At 55.7% G+C, this 13,007-nt stretch overlaps 1 protein-coding gene across 6 annotated transcripts in view; it reads left to right on the top strand.

Annotated features, from left to right (window-relative positions):
• The window catches only part of SH3PXD2B (SH3 and PX domains 2B), a 63,935-nt gene that overhangs the window by 46,043 nt on the left and 4,885 nt on the right, over window positions 1-13,007 (top strand). For 2 of the 6 annotated variants that reach the window (XM_038150176.1, XM_038150177.1), the window contains 7 exons: window positions 6,417-6,551; window positions 7,903-8,007; window positions 8,622-8,705; window positions 9,864-9,981; window positions 11,042-11,268; window positions 12,257-12,306; window positions 12,469-12,594. In XM_038150176.1, the coding sequence (XP_038006104.1) occupies window positions 6,417-6,551; window positions 7,903-8,007; window positions 8,622-8,705; window positions 9,864-9,981; window positions 11,042-11,268; window positions 12,257-12,306; window positions 12,469-12,594 (845 nt within the window). The remainder of the gene's footprint in view (window positions 1-6,416; window positions 6,552-7,902; window positions 8,008-8,621; window positions 8,706-9,863; window positions 9,982-11,041; window positions 11,269-12,256; window positions 12,307-12,468; window positions 12,595-13,007) is intronic. The other 4 variants (XM_038150179.1, XM_038150178.1, XM_038150180.1 and 1 more) reach the window with 3 other exon arrangements.

The following is a 13,007-nucleotide window of genomic DNA, read 5'->3' as shown; positions in this document are numbered from 1 at the left end:
CCCCTGTGGCTTTCTGTGGTGGCTGGTGGACACGGGGTGGTGGCACAGGGGCTGGGGCTTGGCTCTTGGTGCAGCTCCACGGGCAGGGGACGTGCCCCAAGTCCTGCTGAAGGTCTGCAGGGGTGGAGGTGGAATATTTCAGGAGTTCAGAGGAATGTCTGAGCTGCAGGGGTGGAGATGAAATCTTTCAGTTCAGAGGAATGTCTGAGCTGCCTGGGGGGCAGGGGGGGGCTGGAAGCCTCCCGGTGCAGCAGGATGTTCTCCTTCACCATGGCACCAGCTGGGAGCCTTGGGAAGGTGGTTGGGTCTGGGATGCTCTACCCTTGCTCCTCAAGAGAGGGGGACATCTCTGAAAGACCCCCTTGTTGGCGTGGTTTAGGGCTATTTGAGCTTCCCAAAAAGAGCAGGAGAGAGGAGTGGAAGAGCCTTTGATCCGTGGGTTAAGGAGGCATCTTTCAGCTCCTGGAGCTGCAGAAGGTATAACAATGGTGTGAAATTCTTTGGGAAGGAAGGTCTGAGCTTTGGCTGCTTGGAGATCCTGCTGGAAGCAGTGGTGGAAAGGATTTTGGCCAGAGAGCTGGCACGCCAGCACCTGGGTGAGCAAACCCACTTGTGGGTGAGTGGGTTCCTCTTGCAGGAGGGACTCAAAGACTCCACTTCCTTTTCCAGTGGAGCTGCAGGTCATCCCTCTTTCAGGAGCTGGTGGTGTCCCCGTGTCTTCACTGAGGCTGGTGGTAGGCTGCAGGTGGGAAGCTCTGGTTTTGATCTGTTCTCCTGGGCTGAGTGCTCTCCTGGGGGCTCACAGGGTTTTAACCTGTTAAAACCTTTGGCAGCATTTTCTGCTCAATCTCTGACTGCTCTCTGTCCAAGCAGGACATTGGGATGGGCATTTTAAACCCTCATGAGCCATTTGCCAGCACAGCCTGGCTCTGTTCTGAAGTGCTGGGGACAAGAGAAGGGGAGGCCTCTCTAGGGTTGAGAAGAGGGAAAAAATTGCTGCTGCTGCTGCATAACTCGGTTCAATGAGGGCAAAATTCAATTTAAGGCTGCTGCCTGTTAGAGAAGCAGGAGTTCTGCACTGAGAAGGAAGAGTTTGGATAACGCCCAAGGCAGAGCCTGCTCTGGCAGGGCAGGCTGTGCTGTTCTGCCCCTGGCAGCAGCCACCAGGGAAAGGTGTTTGCTCTCAGTAACCTTGCACAGGGTCGATGCCTCGTGCCAGACATGTTCAGAGACTCATCTCACTGCCTTGCATTTCCTGGCAGCACAAACAGGATTTGGTTCAGCTGCTGTCACCCCAGCTCCTTCTATACCTTGAGGAAATCCCTGGTGGCTCATTGGGTCCTCAGGCCAGGCCTGCTTTGAGGGAGCAAACGTGCAGCAAGGCACAAAAAATACTCCTTCAATCCAGGATGTCCCTGAGGAGGGGTCATCCAACAGCTGCTAACAAACAAAAATCACGAGGGTTGTCCAAAAAGCAATTTCCCAATTGCCAGAGAGGGGCTGAACTGCTCTTGAGTAGTGCTGGAAAGAGCTCTGAGGAGCTGGCAGCAGCAAGCCGGGTTTGGAAACGGGATTTGAGCAAACACTGGGATGCAGAGGGGGTTAAAGCGCTGCTCCTGTGGTGACCACGAGACTCAGATGACATTTGGAGTTTCGAGGAGGGCCTGGTGTGTCTGAGCACTGGAAATAAAATCTGCTTTCTCTGGTTAGCTTTTTTCCCCAGCATTTGTAATCCCACCTGGCTGAGCCTGAGGCGTGGGCTCTGCACAGCTTGCAGGGGGTGGATTATCCCCAGACTCTGGGGCTCTGCCTTGGCCCCTGATTTAGGTTTGGCTAAAAGCAGCCATCCCATCAGTCCCCTGGCTGCTGGAGCGTTTCTGTTCTCCCTGCCTCTCACAGTTGCACAGAAAGCACAGATGGAGAGCCCTGGGTTGGTGCAGGCGAGCCTGGAGCTGCCTCCAGAGTTTATATTTGGGTGGAGCTGCCCAAGGAGGCTGGCAGAGACCTCAAATGCCCCTTTACCAGTTTGGTTCTAGCTGCTTTCTTGTTTTGCTGTGCTGAGGAATGTCCCTGCAGTGGCAGGGAGACCCCAAACTGCAGTGCTTGGTCTGAGGAGAGGCAGTGAAGGAGCCATGGGGGAGCTGTCTGAAGCCCCTCTGGCGGATGGCATTTCCATGTGATTGTTTTCCAAATTCTGCAAGAATCCCTGGGGAGATGAGAGGGTTTGCAAAGAATTCAGCAGAGCTTTCGGTGCCCATTTCAGTGAGAGCAGGAGGAAGGTCCATTCCCCTCCAGTACTGATCATCCCAAACCCCTCAGGTCTGCGAGAAGAGGGGCTGAGAGCTCTGGATCTGATCCACACAGGCACAGGAGGAAGGGACTTCATCCAAACAATGACATTTTTGGGAGATGCATTAGGCCACGGCTGGAGTGTACAACAGGCTTCAAACCCAAAAACCTGTGCCCCAAATTCAGTGCTGAGCTCTTTGTTTCCCTCTGGGAGCACCAATGGCCAGCTCTGTGAGAAGTTCCTCACTTTTGGCACTTGCAAAGCCAGAGGAGAAGGAAAGGAAAGGAAAGGAAAGGAAAGGAAAGGAAAGGAAAGGAAAGGAAAGGAAAGGAAAGGAAAGGAAAGGAAAGGAAAGGAAAGGAAAGGAAAGGAAAGGAAAGGAAAGGAAAGGAAAGGAAAGGAAAGGAAAGGAAAGGAAAGGAAAGGAAAGGAAAGGAAAGGAAAGGAAAGGAAAGGAAAGGAAAGATCACAAGCAGCCCCATATCTGTGAGATTTCCTGCTGGGTTTGTACATCTCAGCTCTTGGGTGAAAGGCCAAGCTTCTGGCCAAACAAAACCTGCAAGGATTTTTGGGCTGCCTGAGGGTGAGCTCACTGCTCTGAGCAGCCCTGGGTCGGCTCTGGGATGTGCTGAGTGCCTCTCCTGCATCCAGGGTGAGCATCACTTCTGCAAGCCCAGCCCAAGGCCTCGGCGGTCCCTTGACTCAATGGATTCCCCTTCTCTAAGCCGATTTGTGTCATTGTCCCAGCTGAGGATGCCTGCAAACCCCTCTCTGGGGGATGAATTCCTCCTGCCCTGCCCAGCTCAGAGCTTTTTGCTGTCTCCCCCCTCCCTGGGCAGCTTTACAGCGGTGCTATTTTGAGGAGCCCAGGTCTGGCTGTGCTCAGGATGCTTTGCTCCCTCCAGGGTGTGTTTTTGTGGTTGAGGATGATTAGGGCAGGTGAAATGCTCCCAAAATTAACGCCTACCTCTTCCTCCAAGCTCGGTTTACCACTTCTCTTGCTGGTTTAATGGGCACATTGGAGGATCCAGAATTGGCTGCTGAAACTCCAAATAGCCTCAGAGGCACGGGTGTAATTACAGGAGGGAGGCAGAAAGGGGAGTACTTATCTCTCCCTGCAGTTGCTATTCTCCTCTCAGGGGCTGGGTAGATCCTCAGATCCCTTTAAGCACAAACCTTTAATTGAGCTGCTAGAAGATAGTCCCAGCATCCCCCATTCACTTTGGAGGGCTGTTTTTAACTCTGTCTGCTGCCCCACCTTTGGGTTTTGGTGTGGAGGGAGCTTCCCTGAGCAGGAACAGATCCTCTGCTCTTGGCCAGCTCACCTGGAGCTCTGCAGAGTGCTGCTTATGGACACAGGCAGACAGACAATTTCCTTCCTTTTCCTTGAAATAACACTGCCCTGCAGACACGTGGCTCGTTTAAATCGTGGTTGTGGTCTGGCACTCTCAGAAGCAGCTGGGAGAGGTTGTGACCTTGGAGAACTTCCCCAGGAGGCAGCAGAACATCCTGGGAGTCCTGAGGACCTGCTAGATCTTGTCCTTCAGGATGAGGATGGCACCTTAGCACGCATCTTTCCTCTCAACCCCTCCTCTTATCTCTCAATTTGTCCTTACAAACTCTACTTTTTAACAGCCTGGAGCATTTGAAACACCCCCTCCTGACTTTTCCTGTCTCTGCAGCAGGTGTGGCAAGTAAATACAGAGAATAAAGCAGACAATGAGAGTTCATGTTAGCCCAGTAATCCCTGTAGATGGCTCCTGATAGCCAAGGTCTCCCATCCTTTTCTTTCAGTTGGGAAGTCCAGATCTCTGGGGCATTAGAGATCAATTAAAAAGATTAATTTAAAAATACTCCAGTGACCTCAAATAACCCCTGTGACCTCAAGTAACCCAAATCAGGGCCTCAAATGACCTCAGGTAACCCCTGGATCAATTCAAAAATACTCCAGTGACCTCTAGTAATCCCAAATGAACTAAAAGAACTCCTCTCAGGGACTCCAATGACCTCTAGTAATCCCAAATGACCTCAAGGAACCCAAAATGACCTCAAGGAACCCGAAATGACCTCAAGGAACCCATAGCAGGGCCTCCCATGGCCTCACACACACATTCACCAGTAGTGGTTGAATAAAATGCACCTGCTCATCTCTCCCCCTTAGCAAAAGGACATTTGATCATTTATCCCCTTTGGCATAAAATTCAACTCAGACAGAGAAGTTCCCGTATCTGCTAGGAAACACAATTCTGGGTGCAGCAGGGGCTCCAGGTACAACAGCAGACCCTGACACCTTTAACAATCCCTTTCTGAAGTTCTTTTTCACACATGGCACATTCATTCCTTCCCTGTCACTGTCTTGGTGGCCTCCCCTTCCCTTTGCTCCTGGGGCTCGCTGCACTTCATCCCGTCAGGGGCTGTAAAAGCTGTGCCAGGCTCCTTGCCTGTACCTTCACCTTTCCTTATCCCACTGCAGGGGAGTCCTGGACGAGGGTTTTTTTTGAGACTTTTGTGCTTCTTGGAGGTTTTTGGAGGCGCAGAGGGAGGTGCTGTGGTGCTCTGGGTGCCTGAGTGCCCCGTGCCCAGTTCATGGGGGATGTAAGGGAGGGAATGCCCAGCACTGGCAGTGTCCCACCAAGCCCTGGTGCTCCACGGGCTCCTGGCATGCGGGGAAAGGGGAGCTGTGCTCTGTGGGGGGACACTCACGTTTGTGGGGTGGTGGCAGATGTAAGTGGGGAGTTCTGCTGCAGCGGGCAGTGCCAGGGCAGCGGGATCCATATCCAGAGCTCTGCCCTAAAGGAAAAGGTGCTGCAAAGCACAAACCGGGCGCCAGGCTGGCCTCGCTGCCCTCCGGTGACAGCAGGGCTGGCAGTGTTCCTGGTGTCACGGGGATCCCACTGTGCTCCTGGTGATCCTACAGTGCTCCCAGTGTCCCAGTGATCCCACAGTGCTCCTGGTGATCCTACAGTGCTCCCAGTGTCCCAGTGATCCCACAGTGCTCCCGGTGTCCCAGTGATCCCACAGTGCTCCTGGTGATCCTACAGTGCTCCTGGTGTCCCAGTTATCCCACCATCCTTCCAGTGATCCTACAGTGCTCCCGGTGTCCAGTTGTCCCGCAGTTCTCCCGGTTATCCCACAGTGCTCCCAGTGTCACGGTGATCCTTTGGTTATCGCGGTGTCCTGGTTGTCCTGCAGTTCTCCCCATGTCCCGGTTGTCCCATGGTTATCCCAGTGTCCCGGTGATCCCACAGTTCTCCCGGTGTCCCAGTTATCCCATGGTTATCCTGGTGTCCCGGCTGTCCCGCAATTGTCCCAATGTCCCGGTTATCCCTTGGTTATCGCATGGTTATCCCGGTTGTCCCGGTGTCCCGGTTATCCCATGGTTATCCCGGTTATTCCACGGTTCTCCCGGTGTCCCGGTTATCCCATGGTTATCCCGGTTATTCCACGGTTCTCCCGGTGTCCCGATTATCCCATGGTTATCCCGGTTATTCCACGGTTCTCCCGGTGTCCCGGTTATCCCACGTTATCCCGGCTTGTCCCGCAGTGCCACCTGCCGCCGGTCCAGCTCCGTTCCGCGGCAGCTCCCGGCTCTGCTCCTGCTGCCACAGGAGCGCTTTGTTCCCGCTGGTTCTGCCCCCTCCTCCCCTCCTCGGGGTATTTTCCCCCTTTTTTGCCAGGAGTCCGGGACGTGCAGCGGGGCAGGGAGCAGAGCAGACGGAGGGGCTGGGAGGACGGGGGATGTGCCCTGTCCTACAGACACCTCCCTCTGGGGCTCTGGGGCTCCTCAGCCCAGCAGAACCCGCTGCAGGCTCTGTGTTTTGGGGCACCCAGTGTGCTCGGGAGGGTCCCCAAAACCCCAGGCAGGTGCAGGCTGCTGTGAGCTCCTGTGCTGCTGGTGGCTGGTGGAGGTTGCTCGGATGGCTCTGGTGGGCAGCAGCAGGTCTCACCTGGCTGTCCCCACCTCACCTGGCTGCTGGTTTGATCTCTGTCCCCCTCACTCTGCCCAGCTCACCCCTCTCACGCCGGGGTCCCCGGGGTGTCCGAGAGCTGCTCGGTGGCGGTGGCCGTGCCCTGGGGACAGTGCTGACCTGGCACACGGGTCGGTTTTGTCCCCCTCCCTGTGCAGGAGCTGACTGTGCCTCGGCTGAGCCCCTGGTGCTGGAGCAGTATGTCGTGGTGGCCGACTACCAGAAGCAGGAGAGCTCGGAGATCAGCCTGTGCGTGGGCCAGGTGGTGGAGATCATTGAGAAGAACGAATCAGGTACAGGGAGCTGGGCTCTGCGCAGGTTCTGGGGCTGCACAGGAGCAGTCCTGGGCTGCCAGTGTTTTCCTTAAGCAGAACGGCCCCCAGGCATGCCACGGGCATGGAGAGCTGAGGTGGGATGTGCAGGAAGCAGCTCTGGTCTGTGAGTGTGGACGAGGCTGCAGGGCTCTCTCAGGGCTGATTTCCCCCGTGCCGAGCGCCCGGCGCCGTCCCCCTTCGTCAGTCTCTACTTGGTGTTCTTGGTGCTGGAAAACTTGGCTGCCGTGTGCTGAGGACACAAGCCATCCCTGGGCTTGGTTTTAGCGAGTGACAGAGGGGGACACTCTCGTGGTGGCCATGAAAGCCCCCTTGGTGCATTCACAATCCCTGTGGGCAGCAGCCGAGCTCTTCGCTTGCTTCAAAACTTGAACTCACTCTTGACCTCTGCGAAGGGACTGAGCCACGTCGTGGAGCCAGCCTGTGGAGAGTTTATTCCCTGCAGCTTACAGCAGTGGCTTGTTGGGGGGAGTTAAATGAAAATAGATTTTAACAGCTCTGGAGAGCGGGTTGCCAGAGGATCAGTTGCACCAGCAGCTCTGTTTGAGAGCGAGAGAAATAAAAGCAGCCCTGAAGCAAATGGAACGATTAGCACAGCCAGCTCAAAAGCTGTGGAAAATCATTTCTTTAGCAAAGGTCAGCCTGCTTTTCCCTCCCATGCAGGTAGCTGATTCCCTCCCTGACAATCTAGTTGTCTTTCTAAATGACTCGCTGGGGGGGTTCTGAGGGTAATGCTCAGTCTTTATTTCCCCCCCCAAAGACACAAATTGTGCTTTTAATAACGAGCAGCAAGCGTTGGTTTTGATTGGACACTCAGGGGGGCCCAGGATTGCTTGTGGCCTCTCTGGAGCTGGCTGGGCTTCCACTGGGAGAGCTGATGTTTTAAATCCTGCGTTTGCTCGTGGCTTTTCAGTTCTGCTGTTTCCACAAATGTAGAGAAGGCGAGCGCAGCAGGGCTCGGCTATCGATTCACACTCGGGGTATTCATCTCTGCTAATTAGCCCAGCCTTGCTGACCCACACTGAGGGAAAATGAACCATGAAGGGGCAGAAAAAACCAAAAGCAAATGCAGTGGCTGGAGCCATTCAGCTGTCAGAGCCTCTCCTGGTTTTCCTGGGGAGGGAATTGTACTTTTAGATGTCACTCAGCTGCAGTTCTCCTCTGCTTGGCTCTGTTGTTTTGGGGTCACCCCAGCTTCCCGTGGAGATGCAAGAAAGGGGCCACAGCCCCCCAGGCACGTGGTTTGGAGGCAGGGAGGGAGTTTTTGGCCAGTGTGAGCCCTTGGCTGAGCCTCCTGCTGTTTTCTCCTCAGGCTGGTGGTTTGTGAGCACGCTGGAGGAGCAAGGCTGGGTGCCAGCCACCTGCCTGGAGGCGCAGGATGGAGTCCAGGATGAGCTCTCCATGCAGCCTGATGAAGGTAAGAAGCTGCTGGAGGCATCTGCCCCAGCTTCCTCTGCTGGAAGCACTGCATCAGCCTCCCTGAGTGGGGCAGGGCACGAGCCTGGGGGAGGCAAAACCCAGGAACAAAACCTGGGACAGGGACAAAACCCCAGGAATGTCCTGCCTGCCCGGGGCTGCAGCAGGACTGGGGCAGCTGGACACTGGTGGTGTATCCACTGGCCTTTCTGCTCCTCCACAGAGGTGCCACCTCCCAGCAATGCTCACCCCAGGGAGCTGTTTTACCTGCCCTGGAGGAGGAGCAAAGCCCAGGTGCTTGGACAGTGCGTGTGCAGAACAAAGAGCACGCAGTGTGGGAGAGGCAAGGTTCCAGCCTGTCCTTGGAGAAATCCCAAGTGCCCCTGGATAACACATCCATGCCAGTGCCTCCGTGTGCCCAAGGCAGAGCAGTAGCTGGCTCAGCCCCTCGCCTGGGCAGCTGGAGATGGAGGGGGGCTCAGCCTGGGGAGGGCTCCAGGTGAGCAGAGTCTCTGTACCACTCTCTGGTCAGCCCTGTCTCCTCCTGGACCTGAAGGGCCATCTCCTTACGTCCTCTCTTGTCCTTCTCCTGCTTCCCCACCGTGCTGCTCCCAGTGCCATGGAGATACTGGTCTCTGCCCAGGCACCTTGGCCGCCGACGGACTCTGGGGGACTTGTACACCACTGGATGGGGTCAAGGTGGACCACACAGAGACTTTCTTGGCTGCCCCTGTGTTGTGCTTGGAGCCTCGTGTGCATGTCGGTTTGCTGTGCATGTGTCAGCCCTCAGAGTGTGCCACCCCTGCTCCTCAGCCTTCCCTCCCGTGCACATCCCTCTCCTCTCTCAGCTCTTCCTTCTCGTGCTTTTTGCTCAGAAATTGCAGTTCCTGCTTTCCCCCAGCACACATGTGCAGAATTCCTGCAGCTGCTGCCTTAGTTCCTGCAGTAACCTGGGCTGGTGCCTCAGGGTGGGGTCAGGAGGAGAAGGTCTTGCTGGATGTCACAGGACATTCTCTGCTTGGTCTCCTCTGCAGGAAGGGGGTGGGAAATCAGACCCTTCCAGAGCTGTGCCACTCCCAGAAGATAAATCCAGGAAACCGGCATGGTGGGGATGTAGGGATGTCCAGAGGGGTGGATTTTGGAGGCAGATTTTTCCCCAAATGGCCTTCACCCTGTTGTAAAGGCACTGCATAAGCACAGGCAGTTATTTCCCTGTGTTTCTTCCAGAGAGGAAGCTGAGGGAGAGGGGAGGATGGATGGACCCATTTGTCTGACGTGTCTGCATGGCTTTTAGGATGTTTCTCCTTCCTCCTGAAAGGAAGAACATTCACATTCCTGCTTAACATCCCTCGTTCTGGTGGACAGGACATCAGGTTCTTCTCCAGGCTCCCTACATGGCTTTGACAAATGTCCTGGGGGTTAAGTGGCGACATTCCTGCAGATCTGCTGCTCTGGAGCAATTTGAGGGCACATCTGTGTGCATGGGGTTGCCCCCTCCTGCCTGTGGGATTTCTGTCCCCTTGCAGAGGACAGTTCCTCTTTAAATACTCTGAGAATGAAGTTTGAGCTGAAATGGGTGCATGGAAGAGCTTCTGTGACGAGTTGTGAAAAGTCTTGAGTCCTAAGGGAGAGGAGAAACTGTTTTAGAGAACTTCTTGGGCCAGAGCAGCTCACCAAAGTTTACATTTCCAAATACATTTCACTGTCATTTCCCTTGGAATGGTCGTGTATCTCCATGTGTTTGCACCTAAATTACAAGAATTATCACTTGTGTGAAGCCCTTCGTGGCCATGCTTCAGCTGAGGCCAGGTTTCCATCAAACAGCTCCTCAGTGAAGCTGCTCTTTCTTTCCAACAGAGGAGAAGTACACGGTGATTTACCCCTACACTGCAAGAGACCAGGATGAGATGAACCTGGACAAAGGGGCCGTGGTGGTGGTGATCCAGAAGAACCTGGAGGGCTGGTGGAAAATCAGGTACTGTCCCGGGCACTGCAGCTGGGGCTGTGGGGTGCCAGTCCCAAGGCAATCTGTGAGCTGGGCACAGTTCCAGAACTCATTGCTCTCCATCCTGACAGATTTGATGTTCAAGCACAGCTTTGGTTGAAAATCATTGAACTGCCCAGATTTCCTGTGCTGGGAGGAGGCTGTGTCCTCCAGCAGTGCCAAGGTGGGAGAGCTTTATGGGTGTCACATCCTGCTGATGGGAGAACCCGGGAATGTCCCAGGGCAGGCTGCATCCCCTGGCTCTGTTGGAGGCTCCTGCAGGGAATGGCCAGGTCTGGGCCAGCTCTGCTGCGTGCTGAGCCAAAGGCTCCAGCCCATCCCCAGCTCAGGCTTGTTTTCTGCTGGAAGCTCATTTTTCTCTTCTCTGTGGTCGAGCAAACGGCCGGGCTTGCTCAGGGTGGGGGCACACGCTGCAATTTTCATAACCTCACACTGAACCTGTGCTCCTGGCAGCAGCACAGCCCCAGAAACACACCCACTGACGTTTGAGGCACAGGAGAGCTGCCACGGGAGCTCAAAAGGCAATTACAGGCTCGGCAGTTGCCGTCTGAACGAGGTGGCTGCAGCCCAGCCAGCAGGGAGGGGCTGGCATGGCAGGGGCACTGTGGATGTGGTTTTTCAGTCAGGTCACAGGGCTGGTTTCTCTCCTGAACAGATTTAGAGCAGGGAAGGGATCCAGGCTGCCAGCAGGGTGAGGGTTTGTGCTCTCTCCAAAGAGCAGGTACATCAATCCCAGCAGCAGCCCTCTTGTTTTTCCCTCTGCTTCCCCTGCCAGAGCTCTTCACTCCTGAACTGGTGCCATTGCTGAGGTGAAAACTGGGCTTCACAGCATTCCCAGCCCTTGGCCCTGGCTGGGCCAGCTTGTGTGGGAGCATTAGCCATGAGGGAGCTCTGCTGGTGCCATGGAGAACCTGGCAAGCTCCTGTTGCCCAGAGCTGGCAGTGCCCTCAGCCAAGGTGTGTGCTGAGCCCTGGGCTCAGGTGTGTCCCGGGAGCCCTGTGCAGTGACCCTGCTGTCCTTGTCCCCACAGGTACCAGGGCCAGGAGGGCTGGGCCCCTGCCTCCTACCTCAGGAAGGGGAATGGAGATGTGTTCCCACCGAAGCTGGGCTCGGGCTCCTCGGCTCACTCCAGTGCCCTGGATCTGGATGGCATCTCCAGGCAGCAGCTGCTGGCCAGCAGGGACAAGGACGGGCTGGGGGGCCAGAGGGACGGCAGGCTCGAGAGCCGGCCCCTGCCCAGCGCCGACATCCGCCGCAGTGAGTGCTGGGCAGGGCAGGCGGGCTCAAACACGGCCTCAGGTGGGCTCCAGACCCAGCCTCAGGTGGGCTTCAAACAGGGCCTTGAGTGGGCTCCAAACACAGCCTCAGGTGTCCTCCAGACACAGCTTCAGGTGGGCTCCAGACCCAGCCTCAGGTGGGCTCCAGACCCAGCCTCAGGTGGGTTCAAACAGGGCCTTGAGTGGGCTCCAAACACAGCCTCAGTTGTCCTCCAAACACAGCCTCAGGTGGGCTCCAAACATGGCCTCAGGTAGGCTCCAAACAGAGCTTCAGGTGGGCTCCAAACAGAGCCTCAGGTGGGCTCCAAACAGAGCTTCAGGTGGGCTCCAAACAGAGCCTCAGGTGGGCTCCAAACACAGCCTCAGATGGGCTCCAAACACAGCCTCAGGTGGGCTCAAACATGGCCTTGAGTGGGCTCCAGGCACAGCCTCGGGTGGGCTCCAAACAGAGCCTTCCCCACAGATTTTGAGCAAAATAAGAGGCTGTGATCTGACAGAGACTGGCAGGGCCCGTGGGTTCTGCAGCACGGTCAGGGGGATCATGGCACACGAGGTGGGGCACAGGGACAGCACTGCCCAGGGACCTGCTGAGGGTCAGCAGATGGGATGGGGATGCCCTCCCAGGCTGGGGATCCCCTCCCAGGCTGCAGGGTTAGCTGGAGATGTTCTCCTCTCAGAAGCTGGGGCACCTAAAGGGAGCCTGCCAGGAAGTCTTGAAATGCAAAAGTACTTTCACATGGTCACCTCAGCTGCATTTCCCAGGAGAACCTGAAAGCTGGGATATCCTTGAGACCTGTGCCACTCAGGGTTCTGGGCTGGTGGGTTCTGAGGTGATGGGTTCCTCCTTGAGGTTCCTTTCCCTGGGGCAAGTTTAGTCCTTGCCTCTCTCTTGTGTCTCTCACTTGTCTTTCATGAGCACATGCTCAAAAGCCAGAAACTCAACAGCATCTGGAATTCTTCCTCCACAGAGTCACCAAAGATGAGGCAGAGGCCACCTCCTCGCCGAGACCTCACCATAGTAAGTGCCAGCTGGTGTGGGAGGGCAGCAGTGGCACAGGGGGAGGGAGGGGAGCACTGCAAGGAGCTCTGGTCACTGGTTGGGATCTTGTCCCCGTGCCTGGATGTGGTGTCACACCTGCTGTACAAACACACTGATGGCTTTCCTGTTCTCCTGTCCCAGCCCCGTGGTCTGAACCTGCCCAAGCCTCCTGTCCCCCCTCAAGTGGAAGAGGAATATTACACCATTGCTGACTTCCAGACCACCATCCCTGATGGCATCAGCTTCCAGGCAGGAATGAAAGTAGAGGTGAGACTGTCGCCTTCCCTTCACACATTGTCACTTCAGGGCAGTGCTCCTGGCTCCCATTGCCCTGGCACCTTTCAGGCAGGATCTCCCTTCCAGGCCAGGGAGATCTGCTCCCCATGGTGCTCTGGGTGCAAACCAGGCGTGGTTTTGTCTCTTTTAGCATTCCAGACTTTGAGAGTGGCATAAAAAGCTGTAGGAGCTCAAGAGACTCTGCCCCACACTGTTCTTGGTGGCCTCCTGTCCCCCAGGTGTGAGTGCTCTGTTTGAGCAAATGGAAAATAAACCCACACCACAAATGGCATTGGAGATGGGAGTTTTTCCTCTTAGTTAGGCCAGGTGTAAAGTTAAAAGCCCTTCCAAATTCCTGGCACACCCTGTTTGCTGGCAGAACCCCCTCCTGCAGATGGGATTTT

Source organism: Motacilla alba, chromosome 13, assembly GCF_015832195.1.
Source record: "Motacilla alba alba isolate MOTALB_02 chromosome 13, Motacilla_alba_V1.0_pri, whole genome shotgun sequence".
In the NCBI taxonomy this organism is placed as follows: Eukaryota; Metazoa; Chordata; class Aves; order Passeriformes; family Motacillidae; genus Motacilla; species Motacilla alba.
This window is presented reverse-complemented; position numbering and strand designations above follow the sequence as displayed.